The sequence below is a fragment of the Salvelinus fontinalis genome, chromosome 33, assembly GCF_029448725.1.
Source record: "Salvelinus fontinalis isolate EN_2023a chromosome 33, ASM2944872v1, whole genome shotgun sequence".
Classification (NCBI taxonomy): Eukaryota; Metazoa; Chordata; class Actinopteri; order Salmoniformes; family Salmonidae; genus Salvelinus; species Salvelinus fontinalis.
Window position 1 is genome coordinate 27,903,314 of NC_074697.1, and position 20,890 is coordinate 27,924,203.

General features: G+C 41.5%; 1 protein-coding gene across 1 annotated transcript; it reads left to right on the plus strand.

Annotated features, from left to right (window-relative positions):
• Positions 1-5,562: 5,562 nt before the first annotated feature.
• LOC129831929 (ribosomal protein S6 kinase beta-1-like) lies at positions 5,563-20,104 on the plus strand. Its single transcript, XM_055895555.1, has 15 exons — positions 5,563-5,754; positions 6,835-6,878; positions 7,012-7,132; positions 7,273-7,341; positions 7,886-8,033; positions 8,555-8,612; positions 10,103-10,203; positions 10,449-10,539; positions 10,691-10,781; positions 17,605-17,712; positions 17,796-17,858; positions 18,108-18,185; positions 18,281-18,388; positions 18,833-18,945; positions 19,050-20,104. The coding sequence occupies exons 1-15, from the start codon at positions 5,686-5,688 to the stop codon at positions 19,303-19,305; spliced, it is 1,518 nt and encodes a 505-aa protein (XP_055751530.1). The 5' UTR covers positions 5,563-5,685; the 3' UTR covers positions 19,306-20,104.
• The last annotated feature ends 786 nt before the right edge of the window (positions 20,105-20,890 follow it).

Here is a 20,890-nt window from a genome sequence, read left to right on the forward strand (position 1 = left end):
TGGAAGCAAACATATTCTAGGCTTTCCACCCCATGTTGTCCAGAGGCCTCAGCAGAGCCTGGCTGTTGCTGACCAGTGTAGGATACTTATACTTATACCTGTTGTTTTTCAACTCTTAATGATCGGCTATGAAAAGCCAACTGAAAATTATTCATGATTATTATTTGACCATGCTTGTCACTTATGAACATTTTTGAACATCTTGGCATAGTTCTGTTATAATCTCCACCCGGCACAGCCAGAAGAGGACTGGCCACCCCTCATAGCCTGGTTCCTCTCTAGGTTTCTTCCTAGGTTTTGGCCTTTCTAGGGAGTTTTTCCTAGCCACCGTGCTTCTACACCTGCATTCTAGCTGTTTGGGGTTTTAGGCTGGGTCTCTGTACAGCACTTTGAGATATTAGCTGATGTACGAAGGGCTATATAAAATAAACTTGATTGATTGATTGATACTTGTTTAAGGGAACTGGGGTTTTCCACACGCTGAAAGCCAGGGGGTATATAGGGTTGGATCATGAAATCCACCTATAGATATAAAAACATTCGAATGGAGTGTTGGATTCTAGAATGAATAAACCAGTATCTGTATTAATGTCTATTGTCCCTTAATAGTTAGACACCTATGTACTGGTCTCTTACCTATCTCTGCTCTGTTCACATCCTTCCCCCGCAGTATGAGCAGGTTGGGGACGTCTTGAAGCCAGGTTGTCTGTGACTCCTGGTCCTCTCTACCCCTTCAGGCTGGAGAGAGGGTGCTCGCACCTGCCAGTCGATGCCTGAAAAATAACAATCCTCAGAGCATTAACATGAATATCTGGACATGGAACAGTAAACACGATGGAGAAGCTAGCTTATACTAACTATATTGTACAAACATGGCTACACACAAAAAAACAGAATACAGTGTATTTATGTTTAAACAGAATCAATATACAGTACCAGTCAAAAGTTTGGACACCTACTCATTCAAGGGTTTTTTATTTTTACTATTTTCTACGTTGTCGAATAATAGTGAAGACATCAAAACTATGAAAAAACACATGGAACCATGTAGTAACCAAAAAAGTGTAAAACAAATCAAAATATATTTTATATTTGAAATTCTTCAAAGTAGCCACCCTTTGCATTGATGACAGCTTTGCAAACTCTTGGCATTCTCTCAACCAGCTTCACGAAGAATGCTTTTCCAACAGTCTTGAAGGAGTTCCCACATATGCTGAGCACTTGTTGGCTGCTTTTCCTTCACTCTGCTGTCCAATTCATCCCAAACCAACTCAACTGGGTTGAGGTCGGGTGATTGTGGAGGCCAGGTTATGATGCAGTACCATCACTCTCCTTGGTCAAATAGCCCCCACACAGCCTGGAGGTGTGCTTTGGGTCATTCTCCTGTTGAAAAACAAATGATAGTGCCACTAAACGCAAATCAGATGGGATGGCGTATTGCTGAAGAATGCTGTGGTAGCCATGCTGGTTAAGTGTGCCTTGAATTCGATATAAATCACTGACAGTCTCAGCAGCAAAGCACCATCACACCTCTATGCGTCACAGTGGGAACCACACATGCGGAGATCATCCGTTCACTTACTCTGCGTCTCACAAAGACACGGCGGGTGGACCCATAAATCTCAAATTAGGACTCATCAGACCAAAGCACAGATTTCCACTGGTCTAATGTCCATTGCTTGTGTTTCTTGGCCCAAGAAAGTATCTTCTACTTATTGATGTCCTTTAGTGGTGATTTCTTTGCAGCAATTTGACCATGAAGGCTTGATTCACGCAGATAGCCCAAACCCAAATAGAGCTATCTTCTGTACACCACCCCTACCTTGTCACGACACAACTGATTGGCTCAAATGCATGAAGGAAAGAAATTCCACAAATTACAGTGCCTTGCAAAAGTATTCATCCCCCTGGCGTTTTTCCTTTTTTGTTGCATTACAACCTGTAATTTAAATTGATTTTTATTTGGATTTCATGTAATTGACATACACAAAAAAGTCCAAATTGGTGAAGTGAAATTTTAAAAAGGACGTGTTTAAAAAAAATAATTAAAAAAATTAAAAAAAACAATGGAAAAGTGGTGCATTCATATGTGTTTACCCCCTTTGCTATGAAGCCCCTAAATCAGATCTGGTGCAACCAATTACCTTCAGAAGTCACAACATGAGTTAGATTACACACAGGTGGACTTTATTTAAGTGTCACATGATCTGTCACATGATCTCAGTATATTTCTGGTCACCATAGCAGCACACACCCGTAGCATGCGCCCCAGCAGGTATATTTCACTGGTCACCCCCAAAGCCAATTCCTCCTTTGGCCGCCTTTACTTCAAGTTCTCTGCTGCCAATGACTGGAACGAATTGGCAAAAATCACTGAAGCTGGAGACCCATATCGCCCTCACTAACTTTAAGCACCAGCTGTCAGAGCAGCTCACAGATCACTGTACCTGTACATAGCCCATCCAACTACCTCATCCCCATACTGTTATTATTTTTTGCTCCTTTGCACCCCAGTATCTCTACTTGCACATTCATCTTCTGCACATCTATCACTCCAGTGTTTGATTGCTAAATTGTAATTATTTCGCCACTATGGCCTATTTATTGCCTTACCTCCCTAATCTTACCTCATTTGCACACACTGTATATATACTTTTTTCTCTTGTGTTATTGACTGTATGTTTGTTTATTCCATGTGTAACTCTGTGTTGTTGTTTGTGTCACACTGCTTTGCTTTATCTTGGCCAGGTTGCAGTTGTAAATGAGAACTTGTTCTCAACTAGCCTACCTGGTTAAATAATGGTGAAATAACTTTAAGAAATGGGTCTTCCAAATCGACAATGACCCCAAACATACTTCCAAAGTTGTGGAAAAATGGCTTCAGGACAACAAAGTCAACGTATTGGAGTGGCCATCACAAAGCCCTGACCTCAATCCTATAGAAAATGTGTGTGCAGAACTGAAAAAGTGTGTGCGAGCAAGGAGGCCTACAACCCTGACTCAGTTACACCAGCTCTGTCAGGCGAATGGGCCAAAATTCACCCAACTTATTGTGGGAATCTTGTGGAAGGCTACCTGAAACGTTTGAACCAAGTTAAACAATTTAAAGGCAATGCTATCAAATAGGAAATGAGTGGATGTAAACTTCTGACCCACTGGGAATGTGATGAAAGAAAGGAAAGCTGAAATAAATCATTCTCTCTACTATTATTCTGACATTTCACATTCTTAAAATAAAGTGGTGATCTTAACTGACCTAAGACAGTGAATGTTTACTAGGATTAAATGTCAGGAATTGTGAAAAACTGAGTTGAAATGTATTTGGCTAAGGTGTATGTAAACTTCCGACTTCAACTTTAGGTCTATAACACTTTGGCTCTAGCGTGTCTTCCACTTTGCTGTAGGGATGTTTTTTATTGTCAGGGACTGGGAAACTGGTCAGAATTGAAGGAATGATGGATGGCGCTAAATACAGGGAAATTCTTGAGGGAAACCTGTTGCAGTCTTCCAGAGTTTTGAGACTGGGACAGAGGTTCACCTTCCAGCAGTACAATGACCCTAAGCATATTGCTAAAGCAACACTCAAGTGGTTTAAGGGGAAACATCTAAATGTCTTGGAATGGCCTAGTCAAAGCCCAGACCTCAATCCAATTGAGAATCTGTGGTATGACTTAAAGATTGCTGTACACCAGCGGAACCCATCCAACTTGAAGGAGCTGGAGCAGTTTTGCCTTCAAGAATGGGCAAAAATCCCAGTGGCTAGATGTGCCAAGCTTATAGAGACATACCCCAGGAGACTTGCAGCTGTAATTGCTGCAAAGGTGGCTCTACAAAGTATTGACTTTGTGAATAGTTATGGGGTGAATAGTTATGCATGCTCAAGTTCTGTTTTTTGTCTTATTTGTTGTTTGTTTCACAATAAAAATGATTTTGCATCTTCAAAGTGGTAGGCATGTTGTGTAAATCAAATGATACAAACCCCCCCAAAATCCATTTTAATTCCAGGTTGTAAGGCAACAAAATAGGAAAAATGCCAAGGGGGTGAATACTTTCGTAAGCCACTGTAACTTTTAACAAGGCACTCCTGTACATTGAAATACATTCCAGGTGACTACCTCATGAAGCTGGCAGAGAGAATGCCAAGTGTGCAAAGGGTGGCTACTTTGAAGAATCTCAAATATAAAATATATTTTCATTTGTTTAACACTTTTTTGGTTACTACATGATTCCATGTGTTATTTCATAGTTTGAATGTATTCACTATTCTACAACATAGAAAATAGTAAAAATAAAGAAAAACCCTTGAATGAGTAGATGTGTCCAAACTTTTGACTGGTACTGTAAATAGACCCATTTTGAGTTGCATGGTGACATCAATTGTTTTGTAATTTCACACTTATGAATTTCATTCCAATGCTTCCCCATGGTGTTCAAAACTAGTACAGCACTCACTTCTGACCAATGCACTATGGCTACACAGCACATTTTATTTTTATTAAACAGTAACATGCAAAACGCAGTAAGCATCTGATGTAGGTGTTGGCGCAAGCCTGGCCAGGTGAACACACTGTAAGCCATGGAGGAGCTGGACACCTGGGGAATGTTGCAGAAGCTGAGCAGCTTGTACTCTGGGTGAAACACCAGGCCGCTCATCAGTTCAAATGGAAACACAGTGCACAGTGTGTGATATGCAACTTCAATACTTTGACACTGGTTTATTTGTTGCAGTAGTGTTGATGCTCAGTGCTCACCTATGGGGTTTCTATTGTAGACACCGTGGAAGTCATCAGTGAGTGCAGGCTGCAGAACACTCCCTAGCTGGTGGGCGATTACTTTGTTGACGTCACTGAATGATATGTGTTTGATCATGACTTGGGTACAGATATTGTGCACTGTGTCATTTTCGTGAACGAGGATGGCATCAGAGGTGTGACAGCGTGAGCACAGAGTTGTAGTTCTGGACAATCACCTTCAAAGGAAAACCCAAAACAGCAGTTAGTGAAAACTGGTCATCCAAAGAGTACTGATGATGATGTTGTTTCTGGCTTCAGAAATTATATTACTGTAACCGTGTCATTTCTTTGTCACCTAGCTATCTTAAGAGGAATGCACTAATTGTAAGTCGCTCTGGATAAGAATGTCTGCTAAACGTTAAATGACTAAAATGTAAAAAATAAAATGCTTTGAAATATTACTTTCTTAGACAATAGGAAATATGTCTCTATTGTAAAACGTAAATAGTAGGCCTTTATCTGCCAGATCTGTGATGTTTTCCAGGTGCTGAAGCAAGCCTCTTGCCTTTCCAGTGCCACAGGGCCATGTCAGGTGGTTGAGGATGAAGGAGTTTGGGTAGGTGTCCCGGAGACACCGAGTGGCGTATGTGCCCACCCCTGACCCTGTGCCCGGCCACACTCATCATGGTCATGATTCCTGCCATACGGTCATAGCGCTCCACCTCTCTCCTCACGATGTCCACCACCACCTCCTCATGACGTGGTCCATGGACACAGTATCTCCACGCAAAGAAATTAAAACACAGTGTTGTCATATCCGCGCTTCACTTGGTTGGTTGTGTGGTGCGCATGCTCTGTTTAGTAGCCGGTTATGGCGGCGGCGATGTGTGTTTGTCCATGAGGCGGATGAGCGCGAGCTATTCTCACCGACTGAACTTGAACGAAAGCATTGATGGCGGGTGTATTCGACATCGATTTGGATCAGCCAGAGGAAAATGTCTCCGACGATGAGCTCGAGGAGGTAATTTAGTCGATTCTGTCGGGTGTTGCACGAGTGTTCGATGTAATTGCTGATAGCCATGCTAGCTAGCTATAGGCCTGTCGTCTTGGATTGTTTCCAATGCTTTAGGCCCAATTTTGACAACGCTCCAAGCTAGCCTTCTAACATTAGCTAGCCACAGATCAGCCAGTTAACACTCATGAGCTGTCACTTGTTCTCAGCTATTGGGAGATAGTTGTTATACAATTCATATATTTGCATACTTTATACGAATATTGAATGTAATATTTTCAAGCTTGCTAGACAGTCAATGTGCAGCAAAGGCAAGCGTGCTTTGGTTGCTGTCGTGCAACAGTTTATTTTGGTACTTCTGCAGTTTGGAACAATATGGACTGGAGGTCCTTATGTGGACACTTGGAAATCCCAATTTGGACAAGATTTAATGATGGGTTATAGTGGACATGCGCCGTTCTGATAGACCTATCTATGAACTATTTGTGATAGCTAGTAAATTGGCCAAATATGGCCATGTTTACAGTTTACATGGTATGAACGAACTGTATTCATCCTCTGACAGTTAGCTACCAAGAATTACAATTTTATCATAAACAGTTCGTACTCTATTGAACATCTCATGTTCAGTGCCCATTGGCAAGGATTTTGGGCTACACTAAATATCACGTTACATGTTTTTGGGGTGTAAAATGTTTACCTCCATAAAGATTTGTAAACATAACAAAATAAATATAAGTTTGGGGTCAATTCCAAGGCTGTCGAGAAACAAAAAAAGCAGTCTACAGCTCAAGATACTCTATCCATGGTTCTGAAATAAATGCGAACTAAACAGATTTGAATTTAACGTTCTGTCACACGATGTTATACTCTCTCATGTTGGTCTATGTTGAGTTAATGCTTTAGCTAACATTGCATTGATTTCAGTTGATGTCCTTGCGTCTAAGATTTAACACTTTAAAAAAGTAATATAATCAACATTCCTGTTGAATCTAATGAGGTGCTACTGCTGTTCTATGGCTCTGCAGTGATTTCAGTTATAAAGCAGATTTATTTTTACAATGTTCTAATTTACATTTTCTGTCATAGGCTCAGATCAACGATTTCATGGACCAGTGCAGTGGCTTTGAATTGTAAGTGTTGACCCTTAGCATTTTGAATACCTGGTAGATTAAATAATTATGTTGAGTAGTCACAGTAATTGTAGCGTGCTTCGGTCAGTGTATTGTAAGTGAGAATTTAGTTTTACATTGCTAATTTCCCCAGCAATATGGACGACTGTGAGAAGATTGAGATATCTGAGGACAACGTCAACCAAGGAAAAGAGAACATCAGGCCAGAGTGTTTTGAGCTGCTGCGGGTGCTGGGAAAGGGCGGTTATGGAAAGGTATGGTGCTGTTCCCGTGAGAGCCATTAAAATGCTTTTCCACTGGCTTTTATTAAGTTTTATTCAAATTCCATGTCAAACTTGTCATTATTTGTCCTGGCCCATTGTGTTGAACTGGTTCTTCCCTTCTTCTTTTTTAGGTTTTTCAAGTTCGAAAAGTTGCTGGAGCGGCATCGGGGAAGATATTTGCCATGAAGGTTTTAAAGAAGGTACCTAAAAATAATATTCAAAGACACATTTATTTACAATTAGTTCATAATTGGCAGCAGGCATATTCATCAGGTCTCTCAATTTTTGTCTCAAACTTAGTAAATATGACAAATAAACATAGTTTTATGTTGCTTCTGTGAAAATATTGGCTTTCCTTGAAGCCTGTTGGTATTTTTGGTAGTTTGCCATCTTCGCTGCTGCAGTCTTGGCATTTCAGAAGCTGTTTCAGTCCATTCGATGTTGCACAATAGATCGTGCTTTTGCTTGATCAGTGAAATGGACTTGACAGATGTGACTGCGTGACAGATGCAGTCACATACCACTTCATCAAGATTTGTCCCCTAAGCTATGCTGCAAAAAATCCCAGAAAAGCCAATGTTGTTCCAATGTTCTAAGCAACACTGAATTCAATGTTAGCACATTCTTGACAGTGGTGGCTTGTCTAGAACTGATAATGAAATGTATTTTATCATGTGGCTATTTAAATGGCATACTAGCGGTATTAGCATGACTAATGGTCATAAATGTTTTGGGGCCTTGCAGGCTATGATTGTACGCAATGCTAAGGACACGGCCCACACCAAGGCAGAGAGGAACATCCTGGAGGAAGTGAAGCATCCTTTCATCGTGGATCTCATCTACGCCTTCCAGACAGGGGGCAAGCTGTACCTCATCCTGGAGTACCTCAGTGGTCAGTAAATCAGGGGTCACACAGGCAGTTACATCAAACATCCTATTCACCCAAAGATAATCAACCATCCATTCTCTCCACACTCTTCCTGTTGCTGGGGAGTCCGACTGAATCTCTTTACACATTAGCAGTCCCAGTCATGCAGATGGTTTCTCTTATTCTGAGACCAAGGGATGGTTTCACAAAAAATATGATTCAAATCATCTGAATGTGTTGTTTCACACAGGACGTTGGCCTTTGCATGATTTACATGAACACTTAATGGGCCTCCTCTGCTCATTGCATCTAACCATAATGTATGTAATAGTGCCTACATCCTGTCCACTATCCCTTCCTGTCTGTGCTCTAGAGTTACAGAGAAGAATGCACACTATGGTATGTGAGAGTCAGAATTCAAAATGAAATGGGTGAAAGAGTTAAGTTGGTGTAGTCTCCCCACAACTATTTTGTGCAACACTACAATTATTATTATTATTTTTTATGTCTGTTTCAGTTTTAATTCATTTTGTTGTACTTTTCAGGTGGAGAGCTGTTTATGCAACTGGAAAGAGAAGGGATTTTTATGGAAGACACAGCCTGGTGAGTAGAGATGACAAATGGCAATGTAGTCATACCAGTCTAAGTTTTCTTACATCCACTGTACTAAGACATCTATTTGGAATAACCTACACCAGTATGTTAGTTGGTGAAAGGGAAAAAGCTATTTACAAAAGCAGTAAACTTAAGAGGTTACCAGGTGTTGGCTGTGTCTGGCACAGAAAATAATTTTGTAAAAATCAGTGTGTGTGTGTATACCAGTGGCGTGCCGTGGGCCGGGGCCTTCAGTGAGGTCCTACACAGTCCCACCCGAATTAATCGACCTTTTATTACCATCATTATGATGCCATGGCTCTAGACACTATACATTTAGACAGAAACGCAGTATAACCAGGCGTTGCGTCACCTTGAAAGTGACAAAAATTGACATTTTGGGGTAAACAGTGTTTACCCAAAAACATGACACAATCAATGAGTCTTTTCAATATTTCCCTATTTTTCTTCACCTTTTCATTGTGCAGCTCCGTTTCCCTGCGCGCTTGTTCGTTGAGCTGTAGATCCACTCGGGTGTCCCCAAAAGTTTTCAAAAGCACCATTGCTTGTAAGTGCCCAGCCGTACTTTGGTGTCTCGTTGCTGCCTTGGTTAGACAACTCAAGTTTGCAAAGCCAGTGTGGCTCCAAACACCAAATCAATCACTTGCAAATGATAGGCATTCCCGGCAGTACAGTTTGCAGTGCTTCTCGGAGCCTGTGAGCCATTGATAGCGCTCGTAGTTGGAACTTTGAAAGTGGCGAACGAACCCCTTTCCCGCCTGTGACAGGCTTTGTGGCGTCGGGCGACCTCCTTACAATGTCTAACTTTTCTTGAAAAGTTCGTCTTGAGAATGGCGTTATAATTATATCCTCGACCAAATCGATATCTTCTCCTCCTTCCGCCATTGTGGGTTGAAAAAACAGCTTAGTAGTACGCGAATTAATTTATCAAATTCAGTTTCCTAGTTCTGAGGTTCTGCATAGACCTGCCCATAGGACCTGCCTCTCAATATTGGTAATCGAATCAAAAGACGTGCACGCACTACGCCTGCTAGCTGGCTCCTGTGTAACACTGGAGCCAGCCAGCAGGCGTACAATAGCCAACTCTAAAGCTGATTGGTTGACACTAAATTTTCATTTCCATTCACTTTAAGCTACAAGCGCCCGCACTGTTGATTCTGAAGGCCTGAGGGCAGATTTTAGACCCCTGGCAACACATGATGGCTGAATATGATTGGATAAAAGATCTAACATAAAAACCAGCCCTCCAAATCTCAACCTGGGGCTGGAAGCAGTGCAACCAAGAGGAAAGCTATGAAATGAAGAGTATAACTCTTACTCTGGGGAATAATTTAATACATATTTGTGGGAAAATATATTTTAAAAAATATATATATATATATTCTGATGATGTTTAGGCCAGCAGAGAAGGCCTTGCTGGCCCTGACGGCCCACCACTGGTGTATACATACAATGTAAATGTGGTTTCTTATCTGCAGCTTTTACCTGGCAGAAATTTCCATGGCTCTGGGCCATCTGCACCAGAAAGGCATCATCTATAGAGACCTGAAGCCTGAAAACATCATGCTTAACAACCAAGGTAATGCTGGGCAAGGATGTCACAACAGATGTCCTGAGTTGCAATCATGTGCACTGCAAGTCAGACAATGTTTGATGCTACATTAGCTGTAAACGCATCCACATTCGTGCATGCATATGCACAAATGTTAGACATTAGAGCTAGTCCCTGAGCAGACATAACCTGCCCAGGGACTGTGGTTGAAAATTTGCCGGCTGGCTAAAACCGGCACTTTTACTGAAACGTTGATTAATGTATTTTTCCAGGCCATGTGAAACTGACTGACTTTGGGCTGTGTAAAGAGTCCATTCACGGCGGCACAGTCACCCATACTTTCTGTGGCACCATAGAGTACATGTAAGTCATACTTTGTAAAATACACACCACCTGTTGTTCATGTAAATCTGTTGAAAGCTGTGCCATTTTTATCTATTTACTGCCTCGGTTTATCATGAAAAGATGTGTTAAAAAAAAAAAAAAAAAAAAAAAAAAAAACTTGTTGTGTCAGGGCTCCAGAGATCCTGATGAGAAGTGGACACAACAGAGCAGTGGACTGGTGGAGTCTTGGAGCGCTTATGTACGACATGCTGACTGGAGCGGTTAGTGCAAATCTTCTTTCATAGACTTCTGTTTATAATGACGTAGTAATACAACAACTTCTGTTACAATCAATCGGTGTTGACTAGGGGTGTTGCAGTGACTGTATTACTGCCACAATGGCGGTCCAGAGTCATGAAGGCAGTCAAATTCCACGTGATCGTTTAGTCAAGATAATTAGGCTTCTCCAAGCTCTGATGCTGCTGATGGTCATTAGTAGCTTACCAAACTTGCTAACTGCCTGGTACTCAGCACTCTATTGTCCCTCTAATCACTCTTGATTGCTTGAGGAAACAGAGTGATGGCCTCTATCAAAAAGAGGAGGATCACATCAGCTTTCTATAGACTAGTCCTACTATATTTATTTCTCAACTTTCCTAATATTAAGCACTTTGTTTATCTTTACCACAGGAGTATAGTCTACCTGGCTATTTAAGTGCATAGATGACATGTATTTTTTCCTGCTGCCTAAGTTTTGAGACAGGTGCATGATAATGGTCCATTCTAAATCAAAACAAATGTCACATATACTATTTAGAATATGTAAAGACAAGTTGAAATCAGAATAGTCTGATGGGTGATAATATTAGCATGTCACTTGTGAATGATATATATATATATATATTTTTGCAACTTTTTCTAATCATAGTCGCATACCTCATGTAGCCTACCCCAAAGGCCTATATGTTTTGATAAGGTGTGTATCACAACTGAAGTGGCCAAATAACTTCTTAAAATGAAGCACATTAATCAGTTTTACAAGGCGTTTAGAGCCTAACTGACATACATAAGCAGCACGTGAGTTTCAAGTTTGGGGAAGATCATTTTCACCATATAAATGGTCCTTTTTAATAAAAGCATTACATGTATAATCGCATTTGTGGTCAGTTTTTGATAATGGTGTTTTCCCGCTAATGGAACATTCGCGCTTATATCCTACTGCCATGTGCGCATTGCTGCGCTTATAATGTGAAGAAATAGCCTTATAGATTATCAACATTTTAAGCTAAATGTTCTGTTAGTCAGTCACAATGTGAAAAAAGTTTTTTTTTTATGCTAGTGGTTGTATAAATTTGGGATCTATCCCATCCCACAACTGTCCCAGACTGTTTGGAATATTTCTTTCTTATGCAGAAGGTCAAGTTGACCAATAGCATAGGTACATTTTTGTACTATGGGGGATAGTAGATTGACATAGGCTAGTGCTTTTGCTGTTTGTTAGGCCTACTCATCTTGTTAGCTGACAAAGTAAATGTATAAAGTTCTTCCATTGTCTTCAATATACATTTCTGAATTGGATAAGGACGCGTGCAGTTGCGTCCCTGGTGTCTGTCTTCCCTTGTAGCCTGTGAGAACGACCCAATCACGTGATGGAGAGCCATGTGAGTGAGAGGCGCTTCCGATTGCGCAGCACTAAGGTAGAAGGGAACAAGGCAGCGCTCCGGGCCGCAAAAGGCATGGAATTGTTGGGGGTGCATTACAGCCACAAAGGGGATGCCGCCGTGAAATTCGAGTCATTATCAAGTGCTTGTCAAATTGTGAATGAGAGACTATTGGAGTGTGTACAGCCTGTGCAAAAAACAAAGCTGAGCTCATGCCTTTCTTTAAAAAAATCATCATTACTAGTCTCATCATGCAGCCTTACAATATATTAAAAATCAAAACTTATAGCCCAATGTTTGTAGAACAACTAAAGTTACATTAATAACTCTAAATTAAGCAAATAGGAGTACATATTTATTTGTTAACTGCTCAACACAGAATAGCTGCATGTGCAAATCTTTTGGATAAAATATTTATTTTATTCAGCTTTGTTCATACTATAAAATAATGCCACAGAATTCTAAGCAAATCTTGTTTACTGAATGAACAAGTGTAGCCCATAGCCACATCAGGACCTAACATCAAATCAAATTTTATTTGTCACATGCGCTGAAAACAACAGGTTTTACTGAAAACAACCTTACAGTGAAATGCTTACTTACGAGCCCATAACCAACAATGCAGTAAAAAAAAAAAATTTGAAATAAAAGTAACAAGTAATTAAAGAGCAGCAGTAAAATAACAATAGCGAGACTATATTCAGGGGTGTACGGTACAGAGTCAATGTGCAGGGGCACATCGGTTAGTTGAGGTAATATGTACAGTGGCTTGCAAAAGTATTCACCCCCGTTGGCATTTTTCCTATTTTGTTGCCTTACAACCTGGAATTAAAATGGATTTTGGGGGGGTTTGTATCATTTGATTTACACAACATGCCTACCACTTTGAAGATGCAAAATAATTTTTTTTGGTGAAACAAACAAGAAATAAGACAAATAAACAGAACTTGAGCATGCATAACTATTCACCCCATAACTATTCACAAAGTCAATACTTTGTAGAGCCACCTTTGCAGCAATTATAGCTGCAAGTCTCCTGGGGTATGTCTCAATAAGCTTGGCACATCTAGCCACTGGGATTTTTGCCCATTCTTGAAGGCAAAACTGCTCCAGCTCTGTCAATTTGGATGGGTTCCGCTGGTGTACAGCAATCTTTAACCTCTCTTGGGCACGTGAGACGTTAGCGTCCCACCTTCAACAGCCAGTGAAACTGCTGGGTGCCAAATTCAAATACAGAAATACTCACTGTAAAAATTCAGAAAACAAAACATATTTTACATAGATTTAAAGATTAACGTCTTGTGAATCCAACCATGGTGTCAGATTTAGAAAATGCTTTACGGCGAAAGCATACCGTACGATTATTTGAGAACATAGCCCACTCGACAAATCATTACAAACAGTAACCAGCCAGGTAGAACAGTTACACAATTTAGAAATAGAGATAAAATTAATCCCTTACCTTTGATGATCTTCATATGGTTGCACTCAGCAGACATTCATTTACTCAATAAATGTTCCTTTTGTTCGATAAAGTCTCTTTATACCCAAAAACCTCTGTTTTGTTCGCATTTTCTTCAGTAATCCACAGGCTCAAACGCAGTCAAAACATGAAGACAAAAAATCCAAATTACATCCGTAAAGTTCATAGAAACATGTCAAACGATGTTTATATTCAATCCTCAGGTTGTTTTTAGCCTAAATAATCGATAATATTTCAACCGGACAATAACGTTGTCAATATAAAATGTAAACAAGAAAGGCACTCTCGGTTTTGCGCATGAAAAAGCTCCGTGACACTTTAGGGTCCACTCATTCAGACTGCTCTTACTTCCTAGTTTTTCAGGGTACAAGCCTGAAACAATTTCTAAAGACTGTTGACATCTAGTGGAAGGCATAGAAACTGCAATTTGAGTCCTAAGTCAATGGATACTGTAATGGCATTGAATAGAAAACTACTTCCTGAATAAATTTCTCAGGTTTTCACCTGCCAAATCAGTTATGTTATACTCAGACAGTATTTTAACAGTTTTGGAAACTTTAGAGTGTTTTCTATCCAAATCTACCAGTTAAATGCATATCTTATCTTCTGGGCCCGAGAAGCAGGCAGTTTAATTTGGGCATGCATTTCATCCAAAATTCAGAATGCTGCCCCCTACCCTAGAGAAGTTAAGTCATACCACAGATTCTCAATTGGATTGAGGTCTGGGCTTTGACAAGGCCATTCCATGACATTTAAATGTTTCCCTTTAAACCACTCAAGTGTTGCTTTAGCAGTATGCTTAGGGTTATTGTCCTGCTGGAAGGTCCCAGTCTCAAATCTCTGGAAGACTGAAACAGGTTTCCCTCAAGAATTTCCCTGTATTTAGTGCCATCCTCCATTCCTTCAATTCTGACCAGTTTCCCAGTACCTGCCGATGGAAAAACATCCCCACAGCATGATGCTGCCACCATAATGTTCTCGGGTGATGAGAGGTGTTGGGTTTGCACCAGACATAGCATTTTCCTTGATGGCCAAAAAGCAAAATTTCTGTCATCTGACCAGAGTACCTACTTTCATATGTTTGGGGAGGCTTCCACATTTTTTTTCATTAAGCAATGGCTTTTTTTCTGGCTACACTTTTCCGTAGAGCCCAGCTCAGGGGAGTGTATGGCTTAAAGTGGTCCTATGGACAGATACTCCAATCTCCGCTGTGGAGCTTTGCAGCTCCTTCAGCGTTATCTTTGGTCTCTTTGTTGCCTCTCTGATTAATGCCCTCCTTGCCTGGTCCGTGAGTTTTGGTGGGGGGGGGGTCCTCTCTTGGCAGGTTTGTTGTGGTGCCGTATTCTTTCCATTTTTTAGTAATGGATTTAATGGTGCTCCGTGGGATGTTCAAAGTTTCTGATATTTTTTTATAACCCAACCCTGATCTGAACTTTTCCACAACTTTGTCCCTGACTTGTTTGGAGAGCTCCTTGGTTTTCATGGTGCCACTTGCTTGGTGGTGCCCCTTGCTTAGTGGTGTTGAAGACTGGGGCATTTCAGAATGGGTGTATATGTACTGAGATCATGTGATGGATCATGTGACACTTAGATTGCATACAAGTGGACTTTATTTAACTAATCATGTGACTTCTGAAGGTAATTGGTTGCACCAGATCTTATTTAGGGGCTTCATAGCAAAGGGGGTGAATACATATGCACGCACCACTTTTGCTTTTAATTATTTAATTTTTTTCAATTCACTTCACCGATTTGGACTATTTTGTGTATGTCCATTACATAAAGTCCAAATAAAAATCTGTTTAAATGACAGGTTGTAATGCAACAAAATAGGAAAAACGTCAAGGGGGATGAATACTTTTTCAAGGCGCTGTAGGTAGAGTTATTAAAGTGACTGTCTATAGATAACAGAGAGTTGCAGCGGCGTAAAGGGGGGGGGGGGGGGTGCAATGTAAATTGTTTGGGTAGCCATTTGATTACATGTTCAGGAGTCTTATGTCTTGGGGGTAGAAGCTGTTTAGAAGCCTCTTGGACCTTTTCTACCGCCGTGCAGTAGAAGAGGGAACGGTCTATGACGAGGGTGGCTGGAGTCTTTGACAATTTCTAGGGCATTCCTCTGACACCGCCTGATATAGAGGTCCTGGATGGCAGGAAGCCAGTGATGTACTGGGCCGTACGCACTGCCCTCTGTCGTGCCTTGCGGTCGGAGGCCGAGGAGTTGCCATACCAGGCAGTGATGCAACCAGTCAGGATGCTCTCGATGGTGCAGCTGTAGAATCTTTTTGAGGATCTGAGGACCCAAGCCAAATCTTTTGTCTCCTGGGGAGTAATAGGTTTTGTCGTGCCCTCTTCACGACTGTCTTGGTGTGCTTGGACCATGTTTGTTGGTGATGTGGACACCAAGGAACTTGACGCTCTGAACCTGCTCCACTACAGCCCAGTCAAAGAGAATGGGGGCGTGCTCGGTCCTCCTTTTCCTGTATTCCACAATCATCTCCTTTGTCTTGATCACGTTGAGGGAGGCCAGGTCTCTGACCACCTCCCTATAGGCTGTCTCGTCGTTGTGGGTGATCAGGCCTACCTCTGTGCCTTAATGATGAGGTTGGAGCCATGTCTGGCCCTGCAGTCATGAGTGAACAGGGAGTACAGCAGGGGACTGAGCACGCACCCCTGAGGGGCCCCTGTGTTGAGGATCAGCATGGCGGATGTGTTGTTACCTACCCTTACCACCTGGGGGTGGCCCATCAGAAAGTCTAGGATCCAGTTGCATAGGGATGTGTTTTGTCCCAGGGTCCTTAGCTTATTGATGAGCTTTGAGGGCACTATTATGTTGAACGCTTAGCTGTAGTCAACGAATAGCATTCTCACATAGGTGTTCCTTTTGTCCAGGTGGGAAGTGCAATAGAGATTGCATCATCTGTGGATCTGTTGGGGCAGTATCCAAATTGGAGTGGGTCTAGGGTTTCTGGGATGATGGTGTTGTTGTGAGACATGACCAGCCTTTCAAACTCTTCATGGCTACAGATGTGAGTGCTACGGGTCGGTTATCATTTTGGCAGGTTACCTTAGTGTTCTTGGGCATAGGGACTATAGTGGTCTGCTTAAAATATGTTGGTATTACAGACTTGGACAGGGGGAAGTTGAAAATGTCAGTGAAGACACTTGCCAGTTGGTCAGCACATGCTAAAAGTACACGTCCTGGTAATCCGTCTGGCCATGTGGCCTTGTGAATGTTGACCTGTTTAAAGGTCTTACTCACATGGGCTGCGGAGAGCGTGATCAGTTTTCCTGAACAGCTGGTGCTCTCATGCATGTTTCAGTGTTATTTACCTCGAAGCAAGCAAAGAAGTAGTTCAGCTCGTCTGGTAGGCTCGTGTCACTAGGAAGCTCTCGGCTGTGCTTCCCTTTGTAGTCTAATGGTTGGCAAGCCCTGCCACATCCGACGAGCGTCAGAGCCGGCGTAATACAATTCGATCTTAGTCCTGTATTGATGCTTGAGGGCATAGAAAGGATTTTTTTCTAAGCTTCTGAGTTAGAGTCCCGCTCCTTGAAAGTGGGCCTGTTCCCAGGAAAGCAATCTGTCATTCACGTCGGAATTGTTAAAGGAAAAAAGGATTGTGCCAGTCCGTGGTGAGTAATCGCAGTTCTGATGTCCAGAAGTTTTTTTTCGGTCATAAGAGACGGTAGCAGCAACATTGTGTACAAATAAGTTAAACAACGCAAAGAAACTATCAAAAAAACACACTTGGTTAGGAATATGTAAAATGTCAGCGTTGTCCATACGTTGACAAGATGGCGCCGGAGAACAACTCAGAGTATGTTATTCTTTTCTGAAATAGACATTTTCTTCATGTCATGCTGTTTTAGAGTTGTTTAAAATAGATGTTTTTTTTTGTGAAGGTATTACATGGTATTATTAGACTAGTGCTGACCCAAGGTTATTTTATTTTTCAAATGTAGCCACCCTTCACTGGTGAAAACAGGAAGAAGACCATTGACAAAATCTTAAAATGCAAGCTGAACCTCCCACCCTACCTCACACAAGAAGCCAGAGATCTCCTGAAAAGGGTGACTATTTGTTTAACATATTTGACCTTTTTATTTTCATTTTGGTTATCGCATATGTATTATTACTTGTTCTTGTTTTTCAGCTTCTGAAGAGAAATGCCTCGTCAAGACTTGGAGCAGGGTCTGGAGATGCTACAGAGGTGCAGGTGAGAACAAGAGAAGGAGTGGAACATTTTTTGATGGAGTGACTTGATGCTGACAAGACAAATGTAACCTCAACCTTGAGTTTGACATTCTACCCCATTCTGACAAGCAACACTTTGTCTCAAGCCTCTGATCACAATACAACAAAAAAGATGACCCTAAATAGAAGTGTTCAAAAGTGAGAGGGGACAGGGAAGTATTAAAATTAAAATGCTATTATTATAATATTTTGCTTGCTAATCTTCCCTTAGGCTCATGCCTTCTTCCGACACATTAACTGGGAAGAGCTCCTGGCCAGGAAAGTGGAGGCTCCATTCAAGCCTTTCCTGGTAAGCAGAAGAAGAGCTTCCGTTTGTATTAGACAACCTTTCCAGCTCTCAAAGGCATTAGACTCTGTAACATACCTGATCTCTTGTATCCATAGCAATCTGCTGAAGATGTGAGCCAGTTTGACTCCAAGTTCACCAGCCAGACACCAGTAGACAGCCCAGACGACTCTACGCTTAGTGAAAGCGCCAACCAAGCCTTTCTGGTAAGACTGCTACATATCTTGTTAGAGATTACATGTTTTTATTTTTTACAGCTTTTTATTTTGTAACATACACATTACACTTTTTTTTTTTTTTACATAGCAAGAATAAAGTAATTTGATATACATTACATCTAGACAGTACTTATACATCATGTTTTCAGTCATAACTATTATAGAACATGAGCTTTTAAACCCACCCCTCGGCTACTCTGTCCATCCCACCTGTCTCCGTAAACCACCCTCTTATGATTTCCATATGCCATATATTTTTCAGCTGTGCTGTTTAACATAAATTCGGAACCTGTCTAAATCGCGTAGTACATGTGTTTGTGTTAATTTTGCTCATAAGACAAAAGCATGATATGACAGAATTCACCTTCATTTCTCCTTATACCTTGGTAGGCAGTACTGGTGACAGTAACCCCTCTGTTATTGCTCCTGCAGGGCTTTACGTATGTTGCTCCATCAGTACTGGAAAATGTAAAGGAAAAGTTCTCATTCGAGCCAAAAATCCGCTCACCCCGACGGTATTTGGGGAGCCCAAGAACACCAGTCAGGTATTCTGTCGTTTCAGCCTCTTCAGCTGTTCCTAAATATCTTGTACAACATTGAGTATGCCACATCACCACATAGTCAAGGTATGTCCCCTATTCCTTTTCAGCCCTCTCAAGTTCTCTGCCGGTGACGTGTGGCCCCGGGGCCCATTGATGCCCGGCGGATCCTCTCTATGTCTCCAGTCGCCACAGGAGCAGGTCATGTATGTGTCAACCCCAGAACAGATGGATGTGCAGTCCAGCTCTGAGGCCTCAGCCCCCCTACCCATCCGCCAGCCTACGGGGGCCAACCTGTCCCAGTTCAAACAACAGGCCTACCCCGTCATGGCCAAGAGGCCCGAGCATTTACGCATGAACCTATGACCAGCAGCTCATCTTAGAGGACTTTTTTTCTTTGTTTATAATTATTCTTTATTTTTTAAGATAAGGACACTAGAGACAATGAAAATATAAATTTCACTTCTACACACACAATCACTACCTGAAGTCTCCCCAAGGCTGTAACCTCCAGTGTGCTGTAGCTGAGCTCGGCAGACGAGGCCACTCCCTCAGGTCCCCTTGACCTCTGCAGCCTGACCCCTAACAGGACTGGACCAGCGGGACGGGGCATCACTATGGATATTTAACTCATTTTATTACTCCATCCTACCACAAAAAAAGGAATGAGATAAAACGTATCAAATGTGACCCATCACAATTCACACCAACGTGCAGTATATAAAACATCATCCAAAGTCCTTCATGTTAGATGATTGACTGCTGATGATGAATGAATTGCTTCCACTGAACACTTGGGAGATTTGACAGTATTTCTTGAAGGTTGCTTCCTGGCTCAGGATGAAATCATACAAATTATTGTTAATTGAAAACAAATGATTGGGAGGGTTATCAATAAGCTGAGGTTCTGAACATAGCTTTATGTCTTAAGTATTTTACAAAAGGGATGCATCTACTGTGCTATATCAATGATGGATCAATTCATGAGGGCCTCAATAAAAATACATGTTTACTTTTTACATTTTGAATTACTAGCTAAATGTGGACTTTTGGTTATTACATTTGTAATATTGTACTGATAGAGAGGAGAATGTTGTTGGGTAAGAACTAAATGAGTACATGCACATTCTCTAATATTAAACAATATGCACCACACTAAAATGAATAGCTCTGTCAGAGTGTATTTTTAATTGTTGGGAAGGTACCATTTGCTTAGTGGGACTAGAATTACTGTGACAAAGTCCAAGGACTATGACCTACACTACCGGTCAAAAGTTTTAGGACCTACTCATTCAAGGGTTATTCTTTATTTTTACTATTTTCTACTTTGTAGAATAATAGTGAAGACATAAACTATGAAATAACACATGGAATCATGTAACCAAGAAAGTGTTAAACAAATCTAACTATTTAGATTCTTCAAAGTAGCCACCCTTTACCTTGATAGCTTTGCACACTCTTGGCATTCTGTTAACCAGCTTCACCTGGAATGCTTTTCCAACTGTCTTGAATGAATTCCCACATGCTGAGCACTTGTTGGCTGCTTTTCCTTCACTCTGTGGTCCGACACATCCCAAACCATCTAAATTTGGTTGAGGTCGGGTGATTGTGGAGGCCAGGTCATCTGATGAAGCACTCCATCACTCTCCTTGGTAAAATAGCCCTTACACAGCCTGGGGGTGTGTTGGGTCATTGTCCTGTTGAAAAACAAATGATCGTCCCACTAAGCCCGAACCAGATGGGATGGCGTAATCGCTGCAGAATGCTCTGGTAGCCATGCTGGTTAAGTGTGCCTTGAATTCTAAAGAAATCATTGACAGTGTCACCAACAAATCTCCCCCACACTGTAACACCACCACCTCCATGCTTTACGGTGGGAAATACACATGCAGAGGTCATCTGTTCACCCACACCTTGTCTCACAGACATGGCGGCTGGAACCAAAAATGTT

What these genes read in the sequence shown, in the direction of transcription:
- LOC129831929 (XM_055895555.1), top strand. Translation starts at nt 5,686, where the DNA reads ATGGCGGGTGTATTCGACATCGATTTGGATCAGCCAGAGGAAAATGTC. An exon ending in CCGACGATGAGCTCGAGGAG is followed by an intron (nt 5,755 to 6,834) that starts GTAATTTAGTCG and finishes TTTCTGTCATAG; the next exon opens with GCTCAGATCAACGATTTCAT. An exon ending in CATCCTGGAGTACCTCAGTG is followed by an intron (nt 8,034 to 8,554) that starts GTCAGTAAATCA and finishes TGTACTTTTCAG; the next exon opens with GTGGAGAGCTGTTTATGCAA.